At 41.5% G+C, this 25,035-nt stretch overlaps 1 protein-coding gene across 1 annotated transcript in view; it reads right to left on the reverse strand.

Annotated features, from left to right (window-relative positions):
- Positions 1 to 25,035, reverse strand: part of LOC128690825 (inhibitor of Bruton tyrosine kinase) — a 128,562-nt gene that overhangs the window by 24,885 nt on the left and 78,642 nt on the right. The window contains exons 10-13 of the mRNA XM_070088170.1: positions 22,911 to 23,113; positions 4,833 to 5,132; positions 4,499 to 4,673; positions 1,077 to 1,166 (exon numbers count right to left, since the gene is read on the reverse strand). Coding sequence (XP_069944271.1) covers positions 1,077 to 1,166; positions 4,499 to 4,673; positions 4,833 to 5,132; positions 22,911 to 23,113 — 768 coding nt within the window. The remainder of the gene's footprint in view (positions 1 to 1,076; positions 1,167 to 4,498; positions 4,674 to 4,832; positions 5,133 to 22,910; positions 23,114 to 25,035) is intronic.

The raw sequence follows: 25,035 nt of genomic DNA on the forward strand, positions 1-25,035 counted from the left end.
TAAAGTTCTGGGAAAGAGCTGATGGGGGGGGGGATAGCTAATCATGTGCTTCATGTGGGTGCCAACACTTTGAAACTCTTCATGCCCTGGCACCCTGGTGCTAACATCAAACCCAAATACAGCTTTCTAGTCAACAAGGCTGTTGGTACTGGTAGCCCACTGACCATCATAGCCTGGTTGATTTGGCACTTGGTGGAGATTCTTGTCCAATTTCCTCTTGAAGACCTCTAAATTTGTCCCAGCAATTTCTGATATCTTCTGGTAAGATGTTGAATAGCCTGGGACCAAGGATGTTGATACAATTTCATCTTATTCTGCCCACTGTGCCCATTCTTTTCACTGTTTATTTTACATTTCTTTCCTTATCTCCCACTCAAATATGCTATGGCAGTGTGCAAATTTGGGACTAAGCTCTCAAATACTTTTCATGTATACATCATACATACCTCTCTCCTGCACTCCAGCAAGACTATATTTAGGACTCTGAGGTGTTCCTCATAATTTAAATCTTCATTGGCTCTATTTGGGCAGTAAATGATGTCTCCTGCCCTGAATAGAGCTCTCAAAACTGAACAATATTCTTAATGTAAGAGCACAAGTGGTTTGAATAGCATCATCACTGGCCCTATTTTCCTTATTTTGAAAATTCTCATTATCCACCCTATCATTTTCTTAGCTGTTGTAACATCTGAATCACTGTGCTCTTTGAAAGAAAGGTCAGCCAACATAATTACTCCCTAATCTTTCCTGTGTTCTTACATGTTATCTGATGATCCTGTTGGGTTTTCCATACAGTGTCACTTTTGAATTCTTTATTCTTTCCATACCTAAGCAGCTGGAACTTATCACCAATGAATGACATGTTCTCCACTGCCTATTGGAAAACCCTGACACTAAAGATATTAACTTTTCCCATTCCAACGTATTATCAACTAACTTTCAAGTTTCATTTACTTTATATTCAGCACAGCAGCCCTTCTTCAAACTGCTCTCATATTTACAATTTAATTTAGTTATATCTTACAGAATACAATAATATTAGTTTAAGTGTGGGCTATTTCTAACTTGCACCTCACCTGTTTTTTGCCAAATGACCAGTCTTCTGAGCTGCTATTATGGAGTCTCGCAAGCTTGGAAATTCAGTTATTGAAACTTTTCCGTGTACTCTGGAAATGTAAACAAGTTATCAATAAACTATAAACATTTCTTTAACACATCGGCCATTTCCCACCACGGCAGGGTGACCCAAAAACAAAGAAAAACCTTTCATCATCATTCAACACTTTCACCATCACTCATACATAATCAGTGTCTTTGCAGAGGCGCTCAGATAAGATAGCTTAGACATCCCTCCAAACTGCCAATATCCCAAACCCCTCCTTTAAAGTGCAGGCATTGTACTTCCCATTTCCAGGACTCGAGTCCAACTAACCTGTTTCACTGAATCTCTTCACAAAATATTACCCTGCTGACACTCCAACAGCTTGTCAGGTCCCAAAAACCTTCATCTCCATTCACTCCAATTTAACACACTCAAGCACGCTTGCTGGAAGTCCAAGCCCCTCACCCATAAAACCTTCTTTACCCCTCCCTCCAATATTATTAATAGTAAACGAGGGGTTTGGGATATTGGCTGTCTGGAGTGACATCTAAACTGATACTAATACATACTATCAAGATTAGTCAATACTGACACACTCAATTTTAGGCCAATACTGATACCACCAAAATTAGCTGATATCCACTGATATTGATACCATCAAAATTACCACCAAATGCCAACTGATACCATCAAAGTCAACCACCTGGTGGTTCACACTTACACTCACTCACCCATTTGACCATAAACAGAAATATCAATCTCAATCTCAAAATAATGAATCTTAACTAGTCATAAGTTGGCCTGTGATACTCCAATACTGAAACTATGTATAGTGCCAAAACAAAAGCATTCACATTGCTAAACTCACAACTAGTATTTAGTCACTTAGCCATAATACCAACTTACCTCATAATTTTGTAATATTTTAAACTTAAGATTTAATATAAGTCTGCCCGAAATGCCTAGCCATGCTAGGTGTTCTAGTGGTACACTCTGTAATTATTATTTTACTACATGTAAACCACACAATAACCAAATTCTGTAAACTCAGCATTGTAATCCTTATAGAGAATAAACTTTGAATTGAATTGAACTGAATAATACAGTGGACCCCCGGTATTCGATATTAATCCGTTCCTGAGAGCTCATCGAATACCGAAAAGCGAATCAATTTTCCCCATAAGAAATAATGGAAATCAAATTAATCCGTGCAAGACACCCAAAAGTATGAAAAAAAAAAAATTTTTACCACATGAAATATTAATTTTAATACACACAAACTGAAGAAGACATGCACAGTTACATGACACTTACCTTTATTGAAGATCTGGTGATGATTGATGGGATGGGAGGAGGAGTGTGTGTGGATGGTGTTAGTGTTTAGAAGGGGAATCCCCTTCCATTAGGACTTGAGGTAGCAAGTCCTTTTCTGGGGTTACTTCCCTTCTTCTTTGAATGCCACTAGGACCAGCTTGAGAGTCACTGGACCTCTGTCGCACAACAAATCTGTCCATAGAGCTCTGTACCTCCCGTTCCTTTACGATTTGTCTAAAATGGGCCACAACATTGTCATTGTAATAGTCACCAGCATGGCTTGCAATAGCTGTGTTAGGGTGATTTTCATCCATAAAGGTTTGCACTTCAACCCACTGTGCACACATTTCCTTAATTTTTGAAGTAGGCACAATGGATTCCACAACTGGTATAGACTTCTCAGGGTTAGCCCCAAACCCTTCAAAATCTTTCTTAATTTCCATACTAATTCTCACCCTTTTTACCACAGGGTTGGCACTAGAAGCTTTCTTGGGGCCCATGGTGACTTATTTTGTAGAAACAAGCACCAAAAACAGTGATAATATGGATAATATGGAATGTACCGAAAGTATCCTTAGATGCGCACACACTGGCTGGCTTGTAAACACTGGCACACAAGGGGTAGTTCAGGCCACACGTGGACACGTCTCGTACGAATCGTATTGAATACCGGGTTTTCAATCGGATACCGAGGCAAAATTTTTGCGTTAAAATGCATCGAATACCGGATTTATCGAATACCGATGCCATCGAATACCGGGGGTCCACTGTACCACTAAAATTAGCTGACCCCCACTGATTCCAGTACCACGAAAATTAGCTAATACTAATGATAGCATCAAAATTAGCTGATACTGATACCATTAAAATTAGCTGATATTGATACCATCAAAATTAGCCAATACATACCATACACAAATAACCCGCACATAGAAGAGAGGAGCCTACGACAACGTTTCAGTCCGACTTGAACCATTTACAAAGCCACACTAACAAAAAGGAGAGCAGGATGGGTATATATAGGCAGGAGGTGGTAGTAGTAGTAGTAGTAGTAGTGAAGGTGGAAGGTAGTAGTAGTGGGGAGGTAGTAAAAGGAGGAGGAGCCAGTCAAATACTAAGAGAGAGAAGCACTGCAAGGGAGCTAGGTGCTCACAAAGGGTTAGAGCAAGAACACTGAGGATGGGGGGAAATAAATAAATAAATAAAGAAGGAACACATAGACAGGGTTATTTGAGTATCGTTCCAGTCATGGTATTGTGCCTTTTTTTGTTAGCCAATACCAACCGATACTGATACTGTGCCACACCCCTCCATACGGCCATAACAAACTATGGCATTTGTAAAAATATGGACCAATATTTTTGTGGAAAAAACTGATTTATGATTAATAAATATTTGTTGAGGTATAATATGTTTTACCCTATATTAGTTTTTTATAAATATTTCTATGAGAGTGAGCAAGTGGTTTTTATGATTTGATGTGCTCTTGAATTGTAAGCAAGGTAACATGTTGGAAGGGACTCAGAGAAACTGGTTAACTGGAGGAGAGTCTTGAAGGTGGGAGCACAGTGCTTGCATTCTCAAAAACGAGTGGGAATATTGCAGTTTGGAAAGTTGTCTGAGATGTAATGTTGGCATGCCTCTGGCAAGGCAGTGACAGGGTGAGTGATGGTGAGTGTTTTTTTCTTTTACAGGTCACCCATCTTGGTAGAAGATGGTTGGTGTGTTAGAAAAAAAAAAAAAACCTGTGATTTTGAGTGGTGTGTCTCAGCTGCCACCATGTGGGAGGGATCGGTTAGGTAAAGAAATAAATGTTAAGATTAGCAAGACCTTAAGACGTAACTCTTAGGCACTCTAATAACTGATCTCAGTTAAGGTGTGTGGGGTCAATCATCATATATCCATTTTAGGCATCTTTAAACACTTTCCTTCTCATGAGTGGGTTATCAGGCTTGTCCACGTATCTGGCCATTCTGGTATTCAACCTTAACAGCTGGTTAATTGCTAAAAGAGAAAAATATGTGTCTTGATAGAACACTGTAGGTAGAGCCTCATAAAAAGTAACCATGAGTGCTTATATACCTGCTGTATGTGTTAGCATCATCAAGTTCAGCTGGGGAGGAAATCAGAGGAGACTGAGTATAGTCAAAATCAATATTTTCCTGAACCGGTGACTCTGTTGGTGATTTTACCGGAGTGATGACAGACTGACCAACTGTATTTTTCTTCCTACAAACTCTCTGCCATGAACTACTATCTGGAAACAAAAAATACAATTGTGAAGCATATCCAAATACCATAAGTTATATTAAATTGGTTTATATGTATTGTATCCTACTTATAACTCAATATACAGTAGTGGGAAACTAATAAAACACACACACAAACTTAAACTTAGCTACTGTATCACACTTACCTTTGGGAACCTGAATAACAGCCTCACCATCTTCAGTGTGGTGTACTGGTACAGCCAGTTTAGAAGTACTACTTTTGATCTCAGGTATGCCAGTGGAAGATTGTGAGGGAACTCGCTCTTCTAGATCACTGAAATCTAAAGTTCCAAAATCTTCCTCTATATCTCTAGTAGTATCACAGTCAGAAGAACTAACAGAAGATGCCGAAATTTTCCGACAACGTGCATCTCCTTGACTGTTACGGTGCTGGCGTTTCTTTTTACGTGTTGAACTTGAGCCTCCACCATTTAATAGTTTTTCACCTATGAATTCAAGTAATATTTATTACAGGCACTATTGTTACCTGGGTTTGCATTAAATTATGTGACTGTGGTACTTGAAACAGTCATGAAAACTAAGATAATTATGGCAAGGAGTAATCTCTAGCAGATACAAAATAACTTATTCATGTACAATTCATACTACTAAAAGCCTTATATAATTTATTTTTCCTCAACTTCACCTCCTGCTAAGGAAGGATGACCCCAGAGAAGGAAACATTGACTATCATTCAATCACTGTTGGAAAAAAAAAAAAAAAAAAAAAATAATGCTGAGTTCTTAGTACAAACTTCTTCCCTGTGGGAAGAGTGAAGATAAAAGGCCCCTACCCTTAGGCACAACCTACTCAAACCCTATCATTGCACGATGATGCCCCAGCATCACGGAAAGTTAGTGTGTCTAAGTCAAATATTGTTTTACTTTTTTTTTTCCAACACGTCGGCCGTCTCCCACTGAGGCAGGGTGACCCAAAAAGAAGGAAAATCACCAAAAAGAAAATACAGTGGACCCCCGCATAACGATGGCATCACATAGCGATTTTTCCGCATACCGATTACTTTTATCGCAAAATTTTTGCCGCGCATACCGATTAAAAACCCGCTTACCGATTTTCGTCCGAGACGCGTCCAATGTGCCCTCAGCCAGCCTCACATGTGCCGGCCGTCCCATTGTTTACCAGCCAGCCTCCGCGGTAACATCCAAGCATACACTCGGAATATTTCGTATTATTACAGTGTTTTCGGTGCTGTTTCTGGAAAATAAGTGACCATGGGCCCCAAGAAAGCTTCTAGTGCCAACCCTGTGGTAAAAAGGGTGAGAATTAGTATGGAAATTAAGAAAGATTTTGAAGGGTTTGGGGCTAACCCTGAGAAGCCTATGCCAGTTGTGGAATCCATTGTGCCTACTTCAAAGATTAAGGAAATGTGTGCACAGTGGGTTGAACTGCAAACCTTTATAGATGAAAATCACCCTGACACAGCTGTTGCAAGCCGTGCTGGTGACTATTTCAATGACAATGTTGTGGCCCATTTTAGACAAATCGTAAAGGAACGGGAGGTACAGAGCTCTATGGACAGATTTGTTGTGCGACAGAGGTCCAGTGACTCTCAAGCTGGTCCTAGTGGCATTAAAAGAAGAAGGGAAGTAACCCCGGAAAAGGACTTGCTACCTCAAGTCGTAATGGAAGGGGATTCCCCTTCTAAACAGTAAGAAGATAATGCTCTCCCCTCCTCCCATCCCATCAATCATCACCAGATCTTCAATAAAAGTAAGTGTCATTTAATTGTGCATGCCTTTTTCAGTTTGTGTGTATTAAAATTAACATTTCATGTGGTAAAAAAAATTTTTTTTCATACTTTTGGGCGTCTTGCACGGATTAATTTGATTTCCATTATTTCTTATGGGGAAAATTCATTCGCATAACGATTATTTCGCATAACGATGAGCCCTCTTGCACGGATTAAAATCGTTAACCGGGGGTCCACTGTACTTTCATTATCATTCAAAACTTTCACCTCACTCACACATAATTACTGTCTTTGTAGAGGTGCCCAGATACAAAAGTTTAGAATCATATATGTGTATAAAGATATATAACATACACCTCCAAACTACCAATATACCAAACCCCTCCTTTAAAGTGCAAGCACTGTACTTCACATTTCCAGAACTCAAGTCCAGCTATATAAAAATAATTGGTTTCCCTGAATCCCTTCACTAAATATTACCCTGCTCACACTCCAACAGCTCATCAGGTCCCAAAAACCATTCATCTCCATTCAATCCTATCTAACACGCTCACACATGCTTGCTAGAAGCTCCTCGTACACACAACCTCCTTTACTCCCTCCCTCCAACCTTTCCGAGGACGACCCCTACCCCGCCTTCCTTTCCCTACAGATTTATATGCTCTCCAAGTCATTCTACTTTGATCCATTCTCTCTAAATGACCAAACCACCTCAACAACCCCTCTTCAGCCCTCTGACTAACACTTTTAGTAACTCCACACCTCATCCTAATTTACACACTCCGAATTCTCTGCATAATATTTACACCACACATTGCCCTTAGACACGACATCTCCACTGCCTCCACCCAACTCCTCGCTGCAGCATTTGTAACCCAAGCTTCACACCCATATAAGAGTGTTTGTACCACTATACTTTCATACACTCCCTGCATGGATAAAGTTTTTTGTCTCCACAGATACTTCAACGTACCACTCACCTTTTTTCCTTTATCAATTCTATGGTTAACCTCATCCTTCATAAACCCATCCACTGACAAGTCAACTCCCAAATAGTATCTGAAAACATTCACTTCTTCCATACTCCCTCTCTCCAATGTGATATCCATTTTTTTCTTTATCTAAACCATTTGATACCCTCATCACCTTACTCTTATCTATGATCACTTTCAACTTTCTACCTTTACATGCCCCCCCAAACTTGTCCACTAACCTTTGCAACTTTTCTTTAGAATCTCCCATAAGCACAGTATCATCAGCAAAAAGTAACTGTGTCACTTCCCATTTTGTATTTGATTCCCCATAATTTAATCCCACCCTTCACCCCACCCCCCTAGCATTTACTTCTTTTACAACCCCATCTATAAATATATTAAACAACAATGGTGACATTACACATCCCTGTCTAAGACCTTCTTTTACCGGGAAGTAATCTCCCTCTCTTCTACACACCCTGACCTGAGCCTCTTAATCCTCATAAGAACTCTTTAGAGCATTTAGTAACTTACTACCTATTCCATATACTTGCAACATCTGCCACATTACTCCCCTATCCACTCTATCATATGCCTTTTCTAAATCCATAAATGCATGAAAACTTCTCTACCTTTATCTAAATAATGATCACATATATGCTTCAATGTAAATACTTGATCTACACATTCTCAACCCACTCTAAAGCCTCCTTGCTCATCCAAAATCCTACTCCCTGTCTTTCCTCTAATTCTTTCAATAATAACCCTACTATACACTTTTCCTGGTATACTCAGTAAACTTATTGCCCTATAATTTTTACAATCTCTCTTGTCCCCCTTCCCTTTATATAAAGGAACTAAACATTCTCTCTGCCAATCCCTAAGTACCTTCCCCTCTTTCATACATTTATTAAACAAAAATACCAACCACTCCAACACTATATCCCCCCCTGCTTTTAACATTTCTGTCATGATCCCATCAGTTCCAGCTGCTTTACCTTCTTTCATTCTATGTAATGCCTCACACATCTTCCCTACACTCACATTCTGCTCTTACTCCTAAAAGATGTTACACCTCCCTGGCCAGTGCATGAAATTACCGCCTCCCTTTCTTCATCGACATTTAAAAGTTCCTCAAAATATTCCCGCCAAGGAAAACAAGAAGATTCGTAGTAGTCCTCCTGTTTTGAGTCCTCAGGTCAAGAAGGGAAACTGGTCAGTGGCTGGACAGCAGGGAACGAAGTTGACGATCAAGAAGACGAATGGAAAGGTAGAAATGATGAAGAAGAAAGAGACTGCCGTGGAAACTGTTGTGGAAACATCTAATACATTCTCAGTGCTACCCGACGAAAGTGAGTCCACTACTGGGAACGTCATGACGAACGACACCAAGGAAGGTAAGAATATTGTTGTTGTTGGGGATAGCCAAGTTAGGTATATGGATAGGGCGTTCTGCTTGAAGGACAGGAGTAGGAGACAGAGAGTTTGCTTTCCTGGGGCTGGGATGGAGGATACTGTTAGCCGTCTGGATGACATCATGAGAGGTAATGGGAGAAATCCTATTATCTGTCTCAGTGCTGGAGGCAACGATGTTGGCAGACATAGGAGTGAAGACCTGATTAGCAGGTATAGGTTAGCAATAGAAATAATTAGGAGGAAGGGTGGAAACCCTGTCATATGTGGTATTTTGCCAAGGAGAGGAGTTGGAAATGAATGGTTGTCCAGGGCAATTGGTGTCAATTGCTGGCTGGACAAATACTGTAAGGAAAATGCGGTAACATTCATTGACAACTGGGACCTCTTCTATGGCAGAAATGACATGTATGCCAGGGATGGGGTTCACTTATCTAGGTCTGGGGTGGGGGCACTGGCAACTGCAGTGGAGGGAGCTGTTAGGACTTTAAACTAGGAATAGTTAGTGGTATGGGTCTTGGCAGGAAAACAGTGAAGTCCCAGTGTAGTAATATTATGGGTTCTAGAGGAACTAGTAATAAGCAGAACGAGGTAGATATTGAAAAGCCAGTGACACTGGGTGATAAGGACAGTAATAGGTTTAGTAGAAAAACAGAAATGAGCAGGAAGGGTAAAGAGAAAGGAGAGTCTTTCAATGTTTATTATGCTAATAACCGTAGTGCTAGGAATAAGATGGACGAGTTGAGATTAGTTGCTAGTGCAGGTAACATTGATGTATTTGCCTTAACTGAGACATGGTTTAATTTAAAAAGTCGAGACATGCCTGCGGAATGTCACATTCAGGGTTTTAAATTGTTCCAAGTAGACAGAAGTATCGGGAAGGGGGGTGGGGTGGCATTGTGTGTCCGAGATCGCTTGAGCTGTTGCATAAAAACGGGTATTAAGTCTGCAGTAACACATACAGAGTCTGTTTGGATAGAATTTTCAGAGGGGCATGAAAAACTGATTTTAGGTGTGATATACCGTCCCCCAAACTTAGATAGGGACCAAGGGAGACTACTATGGGAGGAAATTGTTAAGGCCACAAGGCACGATAATGTAGTAATTCTAGGAGACTTTAACTTTAGTCATATTGATTGGAATTTCTTGACTGGGAATTTAGAATCATACGACTTCTTAGAAGTAGTTCAGGATTGTTTTTTGAAGCAGTTTGTGACAGAACCTACAAGGGGAAATAACCTGCTTGACTTAGTTCTGGCAAACAATGAATCCCTTGTTAATAATTTAGAAATTTCAGAGGAACTGGGTGCTAGCGACCACAAATCAATTACATTTAGCATTGAATGGAAGTACGATAGTAGCGATAACTCAGTAACAGTCCCGGATTTTCGCTTAGCAGATTACGATGGGCTTAGAGAACACTTATCATCTGTTGACTGGGGTAATGAAGAGAGGTATCAATATGTCAGTTTTCTGAACACTATATATGCTGCTCAAAGAACGTTTATCCCGTATAAAGAAATTAGATCAAATAGAAATGACCCAAAATGGATGAATAATAGGCTGAAATACCTACTAGGGCATAAGAAAGGAATTTATAGGCGCATCAAAAGAGGTGAGGGTCATCTTATGAATCAGTATATTGACATTAAGAGGGACATTAAAAAGGGGATAAGAAAAGCTAAAAGGGACTATGAAATTAAAGTTGCTAGGGATTCTAAAACTAACCCAAAAAGTTTTTTCCAGGTCTATAGAACAAAAGTTAGAGATGAGATAGGTCCCCTTAAAAATAACTATGGGCATCTTACTGACAAAGAGAATGAAATGTGCTCGATTTTAAATCATTATTTTCTCTTGGTTTTTACACAGGAAGACACTAACAATATTCCAGTAATTAATTTTTATAGTGGGCTAGAAGAAGATAAATTATGTAACATCACAGTCACTAGTGAAATGGTTGTGAAGCAGACAGACAGACTGAAGCAAAATAAGTCGCCAGGTCCTGATGAGGTTTTTTTCAAGGGTTCTTAAGGAATGCAAAATGGAACTCTGTGAACCATTAATATTTTTAATTTATCTCTTCAAACAGGTGTAGTGTCTGATATGTGGAAGATGGCTAATGTAATTCCTATTTTTAAAACAGGGGACAAGTCGTTACCGTCAAATTACCGCCCAATAAGCCTGACCTCAATTGTAGGAAAATTACTAGAGTCAATTATAGCTGAGATTATAAGAAGCCATCTCAATAAGCATAGCTTGATTAATGATACTCAGCATGGATTCACGAGAGGCCGTTCTTGTCTAACTAATTTATTAACTTTCTTCAGTAAAGCTTTTGAGGCTGTTGATCACGATAAAGAATTTGATATTATTTACTTAGATTTTAGTAAGGCTTTTGATAGAGTTCCACACTAAAGACTGTTAAAGAAAGTGGCAGCTCATGGCATTGAGGGAAAAGTGCTCGCATGGATCGAGTCGTGCCTCACAGACAGGAAGCAGTGTGTGTCCATAAATGGGGTTAAATCCGAGTGGGGATCTGTAACAAGTGGCATACCACAGGGATCAGTCTTAGGTCCGTTGTTGTTTATAATATATATCAATGACCTTGATGAGGGTATTACTAGTGATATGAGCAAATTGGCCGATGACAAAGATAGGTAGGATAATTGATTCAAACGTAGATGTTACGGAACTTCAGGAGGATTTAGACAAACTCTATTCTTGGTCAGAAAAGTGGCGGATGCAGTTCAATGTAGATAAATGCAAGGTTCTGAAGCTCGGGAGTGTCCATAACCCTAGCACTTATAAGTTAAATGATGTAGAACTTAGCCATACAGATTGCGAAAAGGACTTGGGGGTCATGGTGAGCAGCAACCTTAAACCAAGACAGCAATGCCTAAGCGTACGTAATAAGGCAAAGAGATTACTGGGATTTATATCAAGAAGTGTAAGCAACAGAAGTCCAGAGGTCATACTGCAGCTTTATACATCATTAGTAAGGCCTCACCTAGATTATGCAGCTCAATTCTGGTCTCCATATTACAGAATGGACATCGATTCGTTAGAAAACATACAGCGTAGGATGACTAAATTAATACATAGCATTAGAAATCTTCCTTATGAAGAAAGATTGAAGACACTTAAGTTACATTCACTTGTTAGACGAAGAATGAGGGGAGACCTGATCGAAGTGTAGAAGTGGAAGATAGGTATTAATAAAGGGGATATTAATAAGGTCTTGAGGATATCTCTCCAAGAGAGAACCTGCAGTAATGGATTTAAATTAGATAAGTTTAGATTTAGAAAGGACATAGGAAAGTATTGGTTTGGAAATAGAGTAGTTGATGAGTGGAACAGTCTACCTAGTTGGGTTATTGAGGCTAAGACTTTGGGTAGTTTCAAATTTAGGTTGGATAAGTACATGAGTGGGAGGGGTTGGATTTGAGTGGGACTTGCACATCAGAGCTTATTTCTTGGGTAGCATTGAAAATTTGGGTTGTTTTATTAGTGGGATAAATTGTAAAGGACCTGCCTAGTATGGGCCAATGGGCCTGCTGCAGTGTTCCTCCTTTCTTATATTCTTATCTACCCAATACCTCCAGCTCCCCATCTATTAATTCTCCTACTCTGTTTTTAACTGACAAATCCACTCATCCCCTAGGCTTTCTTAACTTGTTTATCTCATGCCAAAACTTTTTATTTTCATCAAAATTTCTTGACAGTACCTCTCCTGCTCTCATCTGCTCTCCTTTTGCACTCTCTCACCACTCTCTTCACCTTTCTTTTACTCTCCATATACTTTGCTCTTCTTATAACACTTCTGCTTTGTAAAAACTTCTCATAAGCTATCTTTATCTCTTTTATCACACCTTTTACTTCATCATTCCACCAATCACTTCTCTTTTCTCCTGCACTCACCCTCCTATAGTCACAAACTTCTGCTTCACATTCTAATAAAGCATTTTTAAAACTATTCCAACTCTCTTCAACCCCCCCACTACTCATACATGCACTAGCCCACCTTTCTGCCAATAGCTGCTTATATCTCACCCTAACTTCCTCCTCCCTTAGTTTATACACTTCCACCTCTCTCTTACTTGCTGTTGCCATTTTCCTTTTGTCCCATCTACCTCTTACTCTAACTGTAGCTACAACTAAATAATGATCCAATATACCAGTTGCCCCTCTATACATCCTGAAGCCTACCCATCAACCTTTTATCCAGCAATACATAATCTAACAAACTACTTTCATTATATGCTGTATCATACCTTGTATACTTAATCCTCTTTTTCATAAAATATGTATTACTTATTACCAAACCTCTTTCTACACATAGCTCAATTAAAGGCTCCCAATTTTCATTTACCCCTGGCACCCCACATTTACCTACTACTCCCTCCACAACATTTTTACCCACTTTAGCATTGAGATCCCCAACCACAAGTACCTACTTACTTGGTTCAAAGCTCCCCACGTACTCACTCGACATTTCCCAAAATCTCTCTCTCTCTCTCCTCTACACTTCTCTCTTCTCCAGGTGCATAAATGCTTACTATAACCTACTTTTCACATCCAACCCTTATTTTACTCCACATAATCCTTGAATTTATACATTTATATTCCCTCTTTTCTTGCCATAACTTATCCTTCAACATTATTGCTACTCCTTCTTTAGCTCTAACTCTATTTGAAACCTCTTGACGTAATCCCATTTATTTCTCACCACTGAAACTTTGTTGCACTTCAGCTTTGTTTCACTTAAAGCCAGGACATCCAGCTTCTTCTCATTCAAAACATCCACAATCACCTCTTTCTTATCATTTGCACAACATCCACAAACATTCAAACATCCCACTTTGACAGTTTTCTACTTTTTCTTTTTAGTAGGCTATATGGGAAAAGGGGTTACTAGCACATTGTTTTACTTATAAAATATGGTATAAACCTTGGTAATAAATACCGACAAGTTGGTTTAGAACGACACGTAAGCAAACACTCATACATAGGGGTTATTACCAACAAACCATTAAATGTCCTCAAAAAGGAACTCTACAGATTCCTCAAAATCAGTTTCTGGTCACCAGGGTTGTGATGTATACGTTGGACTGTGGGTTGGGGGAACTAACAGCTTTATCGATCAGACCAGCAACCAGGAGGCCTGGTCTGGGACCGGCCTGCAGGGGCAGTGACCTTTGGAATGGACTCCAGGTTACTTATGAATTGTTCAAGCCACTGTTAAAAATTTATCCATGATAGAGGTGTTCTAGCATTAGATATTATGATGCTTGGGAAAACACATTCAGCCAAATAATTACAGCAGATCTCTCTGGTTCTGAGAAAATAAATTGCTGTTTTCTATTTTGTATAAACTTCACATTCTACACCTACAATGTACAACTAGTGCTGTGGTGCCATTATAATGCCAAAGGTTTATGTAGCTATAAGGAAGAAGTAAAAAGGAATATTCAAGTGTTTGGCAAAGTTTTGCCAACAGTTACACAGTGGCATAAAAAAAGGATAGATTAGGAAGCGTTACTTTCTTACAAGCGAAGATTTGGTTTACTACCCTCATCTAAGGCAATCTCTTATTTATCCAAGGAAAATCCCAAACTATGAATTTATTATTATTATAATAAAAAAGAAGCGCTAAGCCACAAGGGCTATACAGTGCTGCAGGGTAGGGAAGGAAGCGAGGGTATTGGGCGGCAGAAGGGGGGAAGGATGATCAGTAGGTTACAGAAAACAGCGGGGCAGGGGATAGTGCGGGGGTAGAGGGTAGCAAGAGATTGAGCTAGAAAGGGCTGAAGGCATCAGAGTTTGTGAAGTAAGTCAGTTGTCAAAAAGTCAATGAGAGAGTCCGGATGAAAGGTGGGTCCATCAGCGAGAAGGGAAGGTAAAGAGAGAGCAGCGGAGCGAAGACGATGATGGAGGTAAATTCTGCGTGCTCGTTGATAAAGTGGGCAGTCCAACAGAATGTGGCTGACTGATAATGGAGCCTGACAATTCTCACAGAGAGGAGCAGGGCGCCTCTCCATGAGAGAACCATGAGTAAGACGAGTATGGCCAATGCGAAGACGGGAGAGAGTAGTCTCCCAACCTCGACACTGGTGACAAGAAGACGGCCAGTAACCTACACTCGGTTTAATAGATTAAAGTTTGTTACCGAGCATAGAAGACCAATGTTGTTGCCAACGGGTGTGAAGGTGGGTAGCTATTGCAGCAAAATAGTCCGTAAATGGAATACCTCTATATGAAACTGGTAGGTCATGTACTGCTGACCGCGCAGCAGTGTCTGCCTGTTCATTGCCCTGTACGTCAACATGACCAGGGACCCAACAAAAAACAACATCTTTATGCTTGGTAAAGATGCGGCGTAGCCAAAGTTGGATACGGAGGACTAAGGGGTGAGGTGTATCAAATTTCTGTATAGCCTGTAAAGCACTAAAGGAGTCTGAGATAACCACAAATGATGACACAGGCATAGATGCAATACGGATAAGTGCTGCAAGAATGGCATACAATTCAACAGTACAAATACTAGCCGAAGATAGTAAATACCCTCGTACGACGCTGTCCAGAAACACTGCTGCAAATCCTATGCTGTCAGAAGACTCAGAGCCATCTGTGTACACTGCAATGGCATGAGAATGAGAGTGGAAGTGGTCAAGAAAAAGAGAGCGGGAAGTGACCGTAGGCAGTTGGGCTTTCGAGCAAGGGAGAGAGAAAGAACAGACTCGAACAGTTGGAACTTCCCAGGGATGTAGGGAAAAGTGAGATGCTACATGAACATAGAAAGGTGGTAATTGAAGAGAAGACAAGAGCGAATGTAGGCGAAGAGAGAAGGGACGGAGTAAACAGGGGCGGCGAACAAATAAAGAATGTCTACTAATATCAGTGACCATTCTATAAATGGAAGGATTGCGGAGATCATGAGAGCGTACATAGTAGCAAAGGCAATGGGCATCACGGCGATCAGATAAGGATGGAACGTTCGCTTCTGCATAGAGGCTCTCAACAGGGGAAGAGCGAAAAGCACCAAGGCATAAACGTAATCCGTGGTGATGAATGGGGTTAAGGCTAGAGAGAGTAGCAGGAGAGGCCGCTGAATAGATCTGGTCACCATAATCAAGGTTCGATAAAATGAGGGTGGAATGTAGGCGAAGGAGAGTTCGACGATCAGCTCCCCATGAAAGATGAGCAAGGGTTTTAAGAAGGTTCAGCCGGCTGTGACAAGTTGCCTTCAGAGAGGTAATGTGAGGTTTCCAGGATAACCTACAGTCAAAGAGGAGGCCCAGAAACCTGACTGTATCATGTTCAGGGATACAGGAGCCATAGAGGTACAAAGGATGATCGGAGATGACAGAGCATCTAGTGAAAGTAATTTGGTGAGTTTTGGTGCTGGAAAATTTAAACCCGTGTGTGGTGGCCCAATTGGAAACACGGTCGACCGCATGCTGGAGAGAAACTGTAATGAGGTGACAGTCAGAGCCTGCACAGGCAATAGCAAAGTCATCAACATAGAGTGATGACCAAATATTTGATGGAAGACTAGAGGCCAAATCATTTATAGCAAGGAGAAAAAGTGTTGTGCTCAGAACACATCCCTGGGGGACACCTTCAGCTTGGATAAAGTCCGGGGAGAGCACATTATTAACCCGAACACGGAAATGCCTGTCAGTTTAAAAGTTCTTAAGGAAGGATGGTAGATTGCCTCGGAGGCCTAAGGAGTGGGCTTGGGCCAAAATATTATACCTCCAAGTTGTGTCATATGCCTTCTCAAGGTCAAAAAATATGGCAATAACTGAGTGGTTATTCGCAAAGGCATTATGAACATAGGTATCCAAGCGTAGTAAGGGGTCTATGGTAGAACGTTCCTTACGGAAGCCATAATGACGAGTGGAGAGACTGTTGGGTGTCTCTAAATACCACACTAAACGTCTATTTACCAGGCGTTCCATCACTTTGCAAACTGCACTGGTAAGAGCAATGGGACGATAGTGGGAGGCTTTATGTCCCGTAGTGCCTGGTTTGCGGAAAGGGAGAACAATGGCAGATTTCCACAGCTGTGGAAGAACTCCTTGTGACCAAATAAGATTGAAAAGGCATAATAGGACTGCAAGGGCTGACTGATGTAAATGTTGTAGCATACGAATATGAATGTCGTCGGGCCCAGCTGCCGATGATCGGCAAGCTGAGAGTGTTGCCTCCAGTTCTTGAAGTGTAAAAGGCACATTATACTGTTCTTCTCTGAGAGAAGAAAAGTCCAAGGGTGCTAACTCTATGGCAGACTTTGAGGAAAGAAATGAGGGGCATAGATGGAGCCCCTGAGAAATACGGACCAGATGATTGCCAATTTCATTGGCAACATCTAGTGGGTTTACTATATTAACACCGGCAACCCGCAGAACAGGAGCCGGGTCAGGAGAATATTTACCACTCAGTTTTCGTACTTTTTTCCAGATTGCACTCATAGAGGAAGCAAAGGTGATGGTGGAGACATAATCTCGCCAGCAAGTGCATTTAGCGCCACGGATGACACGGCGAGCGATTGCACGCTTCTGCTTAAAATCAAGAAGTCTCTCCATGGTTCTACTGTACCGGTACCTGCCCCATGCAGCGCGTTTCAAACGTACTGCACGAGCACAAGCAGGAGACCACCAAGGCACGCATTTCTGAGCATGCCTGCCCGAAGTTTGGGGTATAGAATGAGAAGCTGCAGTTAAAACGGAGGACGAGAAAAGGTGTAAAAGCTCATCAATGGAGGACGAAGAAGGAACCTCACTAAAAACAGTTAGTTGTGAGTAAAGGTTCCAATTTGCCTGATCAAATTGCCAGCGTGGGATACAAAGAGGTGGTGAATATGAAGGGAAAGTAAGAATGATTGGGAAATGATCACTGTCATGTAAATCCGGGAGAACAGACCAGGTGAAGTCTAATGCGGCGGAGGAAGAGCAGACTGAGAGATCGATGCAAGAGAGAGTATGAGTACGAGGATCAAAATGGGTGTGAGTACCTGTATTTAAAACATGGAGGGGGTGGGTGGCAAGAAAAGCCTCTAACTGAATGCCACAGGAATCACAGTGAGACCCCCAGAGGAAATGATGGGCATTAAAATCGCCAAGTAACAGTAGCAGTGGCGGTAATGACGAAACAAGAAAGACAATATCCGGAACAGATAATGCCCGAGAAGGAGAGAGATATAAAGAACAGAGCGTATACCACCCATGCAAGTGCATACAGGCTGCTGTGTAATGCAGCAAAGTACGAACAAATAGCTGATGGTACGGAATATCAGTGCATAGAAGAAGGGCACTTTCATTAAAGGTCCCATCAGGAAAAGGATCTGAAGAATACAATAAATTATAGCCTGAGATGGGAGCGATAACAGCAGAGTGTAATTTTGGTTCCTGTAAGCAAACACCAACAGGGAAAAACTGGGAGAGTAACATCTGAAGCTCACCCCGATTACCCCTGAGGAAGCGTATATTCCACTGTAAATAGGCCACGATTGGCAGTAATAAAGATACCTGAAATCCGCAGGTAAGGGACTAGAGGGGTTAGAAAAGTCCACATGCGGAGGCAGCGGAAAACGTTCAAGCAGCGAAGGAACGGTGCGCTGTAAAGAAAGGAGTTGCGCAGTTGGAGGAGAGGAGAGAGAAGGAACAGAGGGTGGATCAGTGTCCATTGATGTTTTGGTCTCTGCAATGTATTCAGAGATTGCTTCAAGTGTTTCGGAATTCAGAGACGTCGTATGGGTGACAATATTGGAGATGGTAGGGGGAGGATGAGTAAAGATTGGAACTGTAATGGATTGTACCAAGGTAGGGGGGGTGAAAGGGTGGAGGGAACTGGAGAAGAAGCATGGAAGGGAACAGAAGAGGCAGAAACCTGGGAGGTGGCAGAAGAGGAAGAAACTTGGGAGGGAACAGGGGAGGAAGGTACAGTACGAGGAGGAGGGTGAACCTCTACACTTGTAACAGAGCCAGTGAGAGGGGAAGAACCAGGTACAGAGACAGGGAAGGTAAAATGAGGAGGTGGAAGAAGGGAAGGAGGGGTTAAAGGATCTTATTTTGACTTCGGAGAAGTAGAGGGACAATTGGGAGGAGGTGTCGTACGAGATCTCGTCGATACTGAGGCTTGTGAGAGAGAACACGAAGAACCGAAAACAGACTGAGGCATTGAAGTAGGGACATCTGAGCCTAGGACAGCAAAAGAATTAGATACAGGAGTGACTATGGGAGAGGTAACCACAGAGGAGGCTGCAGAAGATGGGACCCCAGAAGTAGGGGGACGTTTTGAAACACGGGAATAAGAAACACGAGGTAGTCTCCCTTGGAGGCAGAGATGAGAAACTGCCATGGCATAAGGGAGACCTTCTGCCTCTTTGAGGTAACGAATTTCCCGCTCATTAAGTAGACTTGGCAATGGCGAGAGTACGAAGGGTGAGCCTCATGACAATTAAGGCAAGAGGGAGGTCGATTACAAGACGTATTAGAATGGTCATCGGCACCACAGACTGGGCACTCGGCTATAGATCTGCAATATTTCGCTGGATGGCCAAATCGCCAGCAATTTCTACACTGTTGCGGTGTAGGGATCACCTTTCGAACTTGTAACCTATGTCCTGCTACATAAACAGAGGATGGGAGTTCACGGCTGTCAAAAGTTAAACGAGCCACATTGCTAGGGTATCGTCTCCGTCCGCGGGCAGGAAGAACATAAGTGTCTACCTTGAGGATTGGGAGATCTTGGAGTTCCAGCTGTTCAAGAATGTCATTGCCACATGTCTGGAAATTTTGTTGAACTATGGTATGGGGCAGAATGACGGTACCACTACAAGAATTGAGGGAATGATGTTTTTCAATAGTGACAGGAACAGTATCGATATGGAAAAGAAGAGAAAGATCATGAGCTTCGGTAGCATTCTGTACAGTGATGATGCGCGTACCGCTCTTAAGAGCATGAAAAGAAATATCTTTACCACCATGGCGTAGGAGTGCCTTGCCAATACAGTGGACCCCTGCATACCGTTGGCCTTACATAACGTTAAATCCGCATACCGATACATTTTATCGCTAAGATTTTGCCTCGCATACCGCTAAAAAACCCGCTCAACGCTGTTCGTCCGAGACGCGTCTAATGTGCGGCCTGAGCCAGCCTCACATGTTCCGCCGGTGGCATTGTTTACCAGCCAGCCTCCGCGGTAACATCCAAGCATACAATCGGAACATTTCGTATTATTACAGTGTTTTTGGTGATTTTATCTGCAAAATAAGTGACCATGGGCCCCAAGAAAGCTTCTAGTGCCAACCCTACAGCAATAAGGGTGAGAATTACTATAGAGATGAAGAAAGAGATCATTGATAAGTATGAAAGTGGAGTGCGTGTCTCCGAGCTGGCCAGGTTGTATAATAAACCCCAATCAACCATCGCTACTATTGTGGGCAACAAAACGGCAATCAAGGAAGCTGTTCTTGCCAAAGGTTCAACTGTGTTTTCAAAACAGAGATCGCAAGTGATGGAAGATGTTGAGAGACTCTTATTGGTATGGATAAATGAAAAACAGATAGCAGGAGATAGCATCTCTCAAGTGATCATAAGTGAAAAGACTAGGAAGTTGCATGAGGATTTAATTAAAAAAATGCCTGCAACTAGTGATGATGTGAGTGAATTTAAGGCCAGCAAAGGTTGGTTTGAGAGATTTAAGAAGCGTAGTGGCATACATAGTGTGATAAGGCATGGTGAGGCTGCCAGTTCGGACCACAAAGCAGCTGAAAAATGTGCAGGAATTCAAGGAGTACATAGACAGTGAAGGGCTGAAACCTGAACAAGTGTTTAATTGTGATGAAACAGGCCTGTTTTGGAAGAAAATGCCAAGCAGGACCTGCATTACTCAGGAGGAAAAGGCACTCCCAGGATATAAGCCTATGAAAGACAGGCTCACTCTGTTGATGTGTTCCAATGCTAGTGGTGATTGCAAAGTGAAGCCTTTATTAGTGTATCACTCTGAAACTCCCAGAGCGTTCAGGCAAAAGAATATCCTCAAGGCTAATTTGTGTGTGCTGTGGAGGGCAAACAGTAAGGCATGGGTCACTAGGGACTTTTTCTATGACTGGTTACACCATGCATTTGCCCCCAATGTGAAAGATTACCTAACTGAAAAGAAATTAGACCTTAAGTGCCTCCTGGTGTTAGACAATGCCCCTGGTCATCCTACAGACGTGGCAGAGTGACTTTATGGGGACGAGCTTCATTAAGGTGAAGTTTTTGCCTCCTAATACCACTCCTCTCCTGTAGTCCATGGACCAGCAGGTTATTGCAAACTTCAAAAAAACTGTACACAAAAGCTCTATTTGAAAGGTGCTTTGTAGTGACCTCAGAAACTCAACTAAGAGAGTTTTGGAGAGAGCACTTTAATATCCTCAGTTGTGTAAACCTTATAGCTAAGGCTTGGGAGGGAGTGACTAAGAGGACCTTGAACTCTGCTTGGAAGAAACTGTGGCCAGAATGTGTAGACCAAAGGGATTTTGAAGGGTTTCAGGCTAACCCTGAGAGGAGTATGCCAGTTGAGGAATCCATTGTGGCATTGGGAAAGTCCTTGGGGTTGGAGGTTAGTGGGGATGATGTGGAAGAGTTAGTGGAGGAGGACAATGAAGAACTAACCACTGATGAGCTGCTAGATCAACTTCAACAGCAAGAGGCCAGACCTGAGGAAACTGGTTCGGAGGAGGGGAGAGAGAAATTGAAGAAGTTGCCTACTACAAAGATTAAGGAAATCTGTGCAATGTGGCTGCAAGTGCAAACCTTTATGGATGAAAATCACCCTCACACAGCTATTGCAAGCCATGCTGGTGACTATTACACTGCCAATGTTGTGAAACACTTTAGGGAAGTCATAAAGGAATGAGAGGTACAGGCCACTATGGACAGATATGTTGTGCGACAGAAGTCCAGTGACTCTGAAGCTGGTCCTAGTGGCATTAAAAGAAGAAGGGAAGTAACCCCAGAAAAGGACCTGACACCTCAAGTCTTAATGGCAGGGGATTCCCCTTCTAAACACTAAGACTCTCTCCTCCTCCCATCCCATCAATCATCACCAGATCTTCAATAAAGGTAAGTGTCATGTAATTGTGCATGCCTTTTTCAGTTTGTGTGTATTAAAATTAATATTTCATGTGGTAAAAATTTTTTTTTTCATACTTTGGGGTGTCTTGCACGGATTAATTTGATTTCCATTATTTCTTATGGGGAAAATTCATTCGCATAACGATAATTTCGCATAACAATGAGCTCTCAGGAATGGATTAATATCGTTATGCGGGGGTCCACTGTACTGTGGTCGGAAAGATAGGCAGTAGAGGAAGTCGGTCGTAAAGTGAAGAATTTAGTCCACTGTGCATTCTGAAACTGAGCCTGGAGAGGGAGTGCAGGACGTGTCGATCTTTTCTGAGAAGAACGAGAAGGTGGAGAAGTATCATCAGCAGGTAATTGTCATTGGCGTTTAGGCGTGGGACCAGAGTTGGTCCGACGTGGAACGGGCCGGCGATTCGAAAACTGCCGCACCGTAGAGGGAGAGGCCGGAAGCGTAGTCAAAGGAGAGCGGAGGTCAGATAAATTGAAGGAGTCAGTCGAGACCTCAGTATCTGAAGCGGGTGAGGAAACAGCACCGGCAAGAGGTACAGAGGCATGAGGAGTGTCCGAAGAGTGGTCCAAAGACAAGGCGGGGTCAGAACAGGGTGCTGTATCAAGAAGGGGCCCGGGGGTAGCAGGTTCATGGACTAGGGCTGCCATGGTTAGGTTACTTCTTTCTTTTTGTTTTTAAGAAAAAAAAAAAGAAAGAAGAAAAGAAAATAAAAATAAAAAAAAGAATAAAAAAAGGGGGGACCGGGAAGGGATAGTTCCTAGGAGGAATGAAAGGGCCAGAAATCTCCCTCCACGCCCAAGAGGACCTCAGCACCGCAAGTAGCGCAGATGCAGCATGGAACCTGTGCCATACCCTACCCATCATGCCAGTAAACCCAAACTATGAAAATTACTGTATTATTCACTCATGACATCCATTATGAAGGAACACACTCAATCCCATGAAACACTGCAATATTCAGAAAAGTTTACTCATGTACATTTTAAAGATGAGTCTTCATCCCATTCTTCATCAGAGTCTGGTAAAACTAATGGCCTCTCCTCAAGCACTTGCTCTAATTCATCTGCATATGGAGGGTGATCGTGAGGAGTCATCATACGACAGGACATGCGTGGGATGAATCCTCTGTAATAGTCTCTCAGTTGTACAAGTACTTCACTATTTCTTATAGAGAGCAGAGATCTGGGGAAAACAAAATACAAATGTTGTGTTAATGGGAGATTTTAACTTTAGTCAAATAAACTGGAGTAATGACAGGAAATTTTGAGTCTAGTAACTTTCTTGATACCATCCAAGATTGTTTTTTTAAATCAATCTGTGACAAAGCCAACTAGAGGAAATAACCTAATTGGCTTGGTTCTTGCTAACAAGGAATCACTAATTAATTATCTTGAGGTTAATGATCAGCTTGGGGAAAGTAATTACAAATCAATTTCAATTTCTCATGGAATTACCTGAATAATTAAAATCAAGTCAAGGTTCCTGATTTTTGTGTAGCTAATTCTGTGGGGATGCGGGACTATCTAGATGGAGTCAACTAGTGTGACTTGGCAAGTGATTATCCTGTGGGGCAGGTAGATGGAGATGGTTGCCAATATGGCATTTTTAAAAATATAGTTCAAGCTGCCCAGGTAACATACTCTAAACAGAGAAATTAGATCAAACAAAAATTACCCTAAATGGATAAACACCAGACTAAAACATCTCATACATCAAAAAAAGAGACATTTACAGGTGACTCAAAAGAGGAGAGGAACACTTAAGGAATCAATTCACAGTAGGGCCCCGCTTTATGGCGTTCCACTAATATGGTCATTTCAAATTATGACCAAAATTCTCTATATGGCTCCCCCCACCTGACTTTCTAATACGGTCACCGCACCCCACCAGGTTTGTTTACATTCTCTGTGAGCTCCATAAGCACTATGTCTCTCCATTATGTCTGGAAACTCCAAAATTTCAAGTGTTTTTAAGTTATTTCATATTTTATATATACTCTGATAATTATACTTACATATACCTGTACCTAAATAAACTTACACACTGTGCTGGTGTGCAGGTACACATTAAAATCAGTAAGAGTCTTATGTCTCAAGAGCCATATTATTAATGATAATAGTAATACAGTGGACCCTCAACTAACGGCGGCATTAACTAACAGCAATTTCATCTAACGGCACTTTTTGGCATAAAAAAAATGTCTCTACCAACAGCGAAAAGCTTTACCAACGACGTTCGTCCAGAACATGTCCATGTGCCGGGAGCGTGGCCTGAGCGGGCCCAGCCACTCCAAGACTCAGTGCGCCATTGTTTACAAGCTGTTGTGGTCGGTTTCCATGTGTGCCTGCCATATATTTTGGATTATTCCAGTGTTTTTAGTGCTTGTAACTGCTAAATAAGCCACCATGGGCCCCAAGAAAGCTTCTAGTGCCAAGCCTGTGTTAAAAAGGGTGAGAATTACGATGGAAATGAAGAAAGAGATCATTGAAAATTACGAGAGTGGAGTCCGTATGGCTGAGTTGGAAAGGCAATACAACAAATCACCTTCAACTATCAGTACTATCTTGGCGAACAGACAGGCAATCAAGGAAGCTGTTGTTGCGAAAGGTTCAAGTATGTTATCAAAATGGAGACCGCAAATACAGCTACCATCCGACTTACGACCTGCTTGACTTACGACCACTCGACTTACGACCGCGTTTTTCATGCAAAATTTCTGGGAAATAAACAACTATTTGTGTTGTACACAGTGTTTATCCTAAACCTTACAGTATAAAATACAGTACTAACAACATAAAAAGTAAAGTAAAACATGAAATACCAAAATAAAACAATAAAATAAAGTCATTACAAAAATTTTTTGTTGATATTCAGTAGTAAAGTTCGACTTATGACCATTTCGACTTACGACCAGTTTCTCGGAATCGAACTCGGTCGTAAGTCGGATGGTAGATGTAATTGAAGAGGTAGAGAGAGACTATTATTGGTATGGATAAACAAAAAACAATTATCAGGAGACAGTGTTTCTCAGTCTATAATTTGTGAAAAGGCAAGGAAGTTGCATGATGATCTCATTAATAATATGCCTCAAAATAGTGCAGCTG

Source organism: Cherax quadricarinatus, chromosome 24, assembly GCF_038502225.1.
Source record: "Cherax quadricarinatus isolate ZL_2023a chromosome 24, ASM3850222v1, whole genome shotgun sequence".
Taxonomy (NCBI): Eukaryota; Metazoa; Arthropoda; class Malacostraca; order Decapoda; family Parastacidae; genus Cherax; species Cherax quadricarinatus.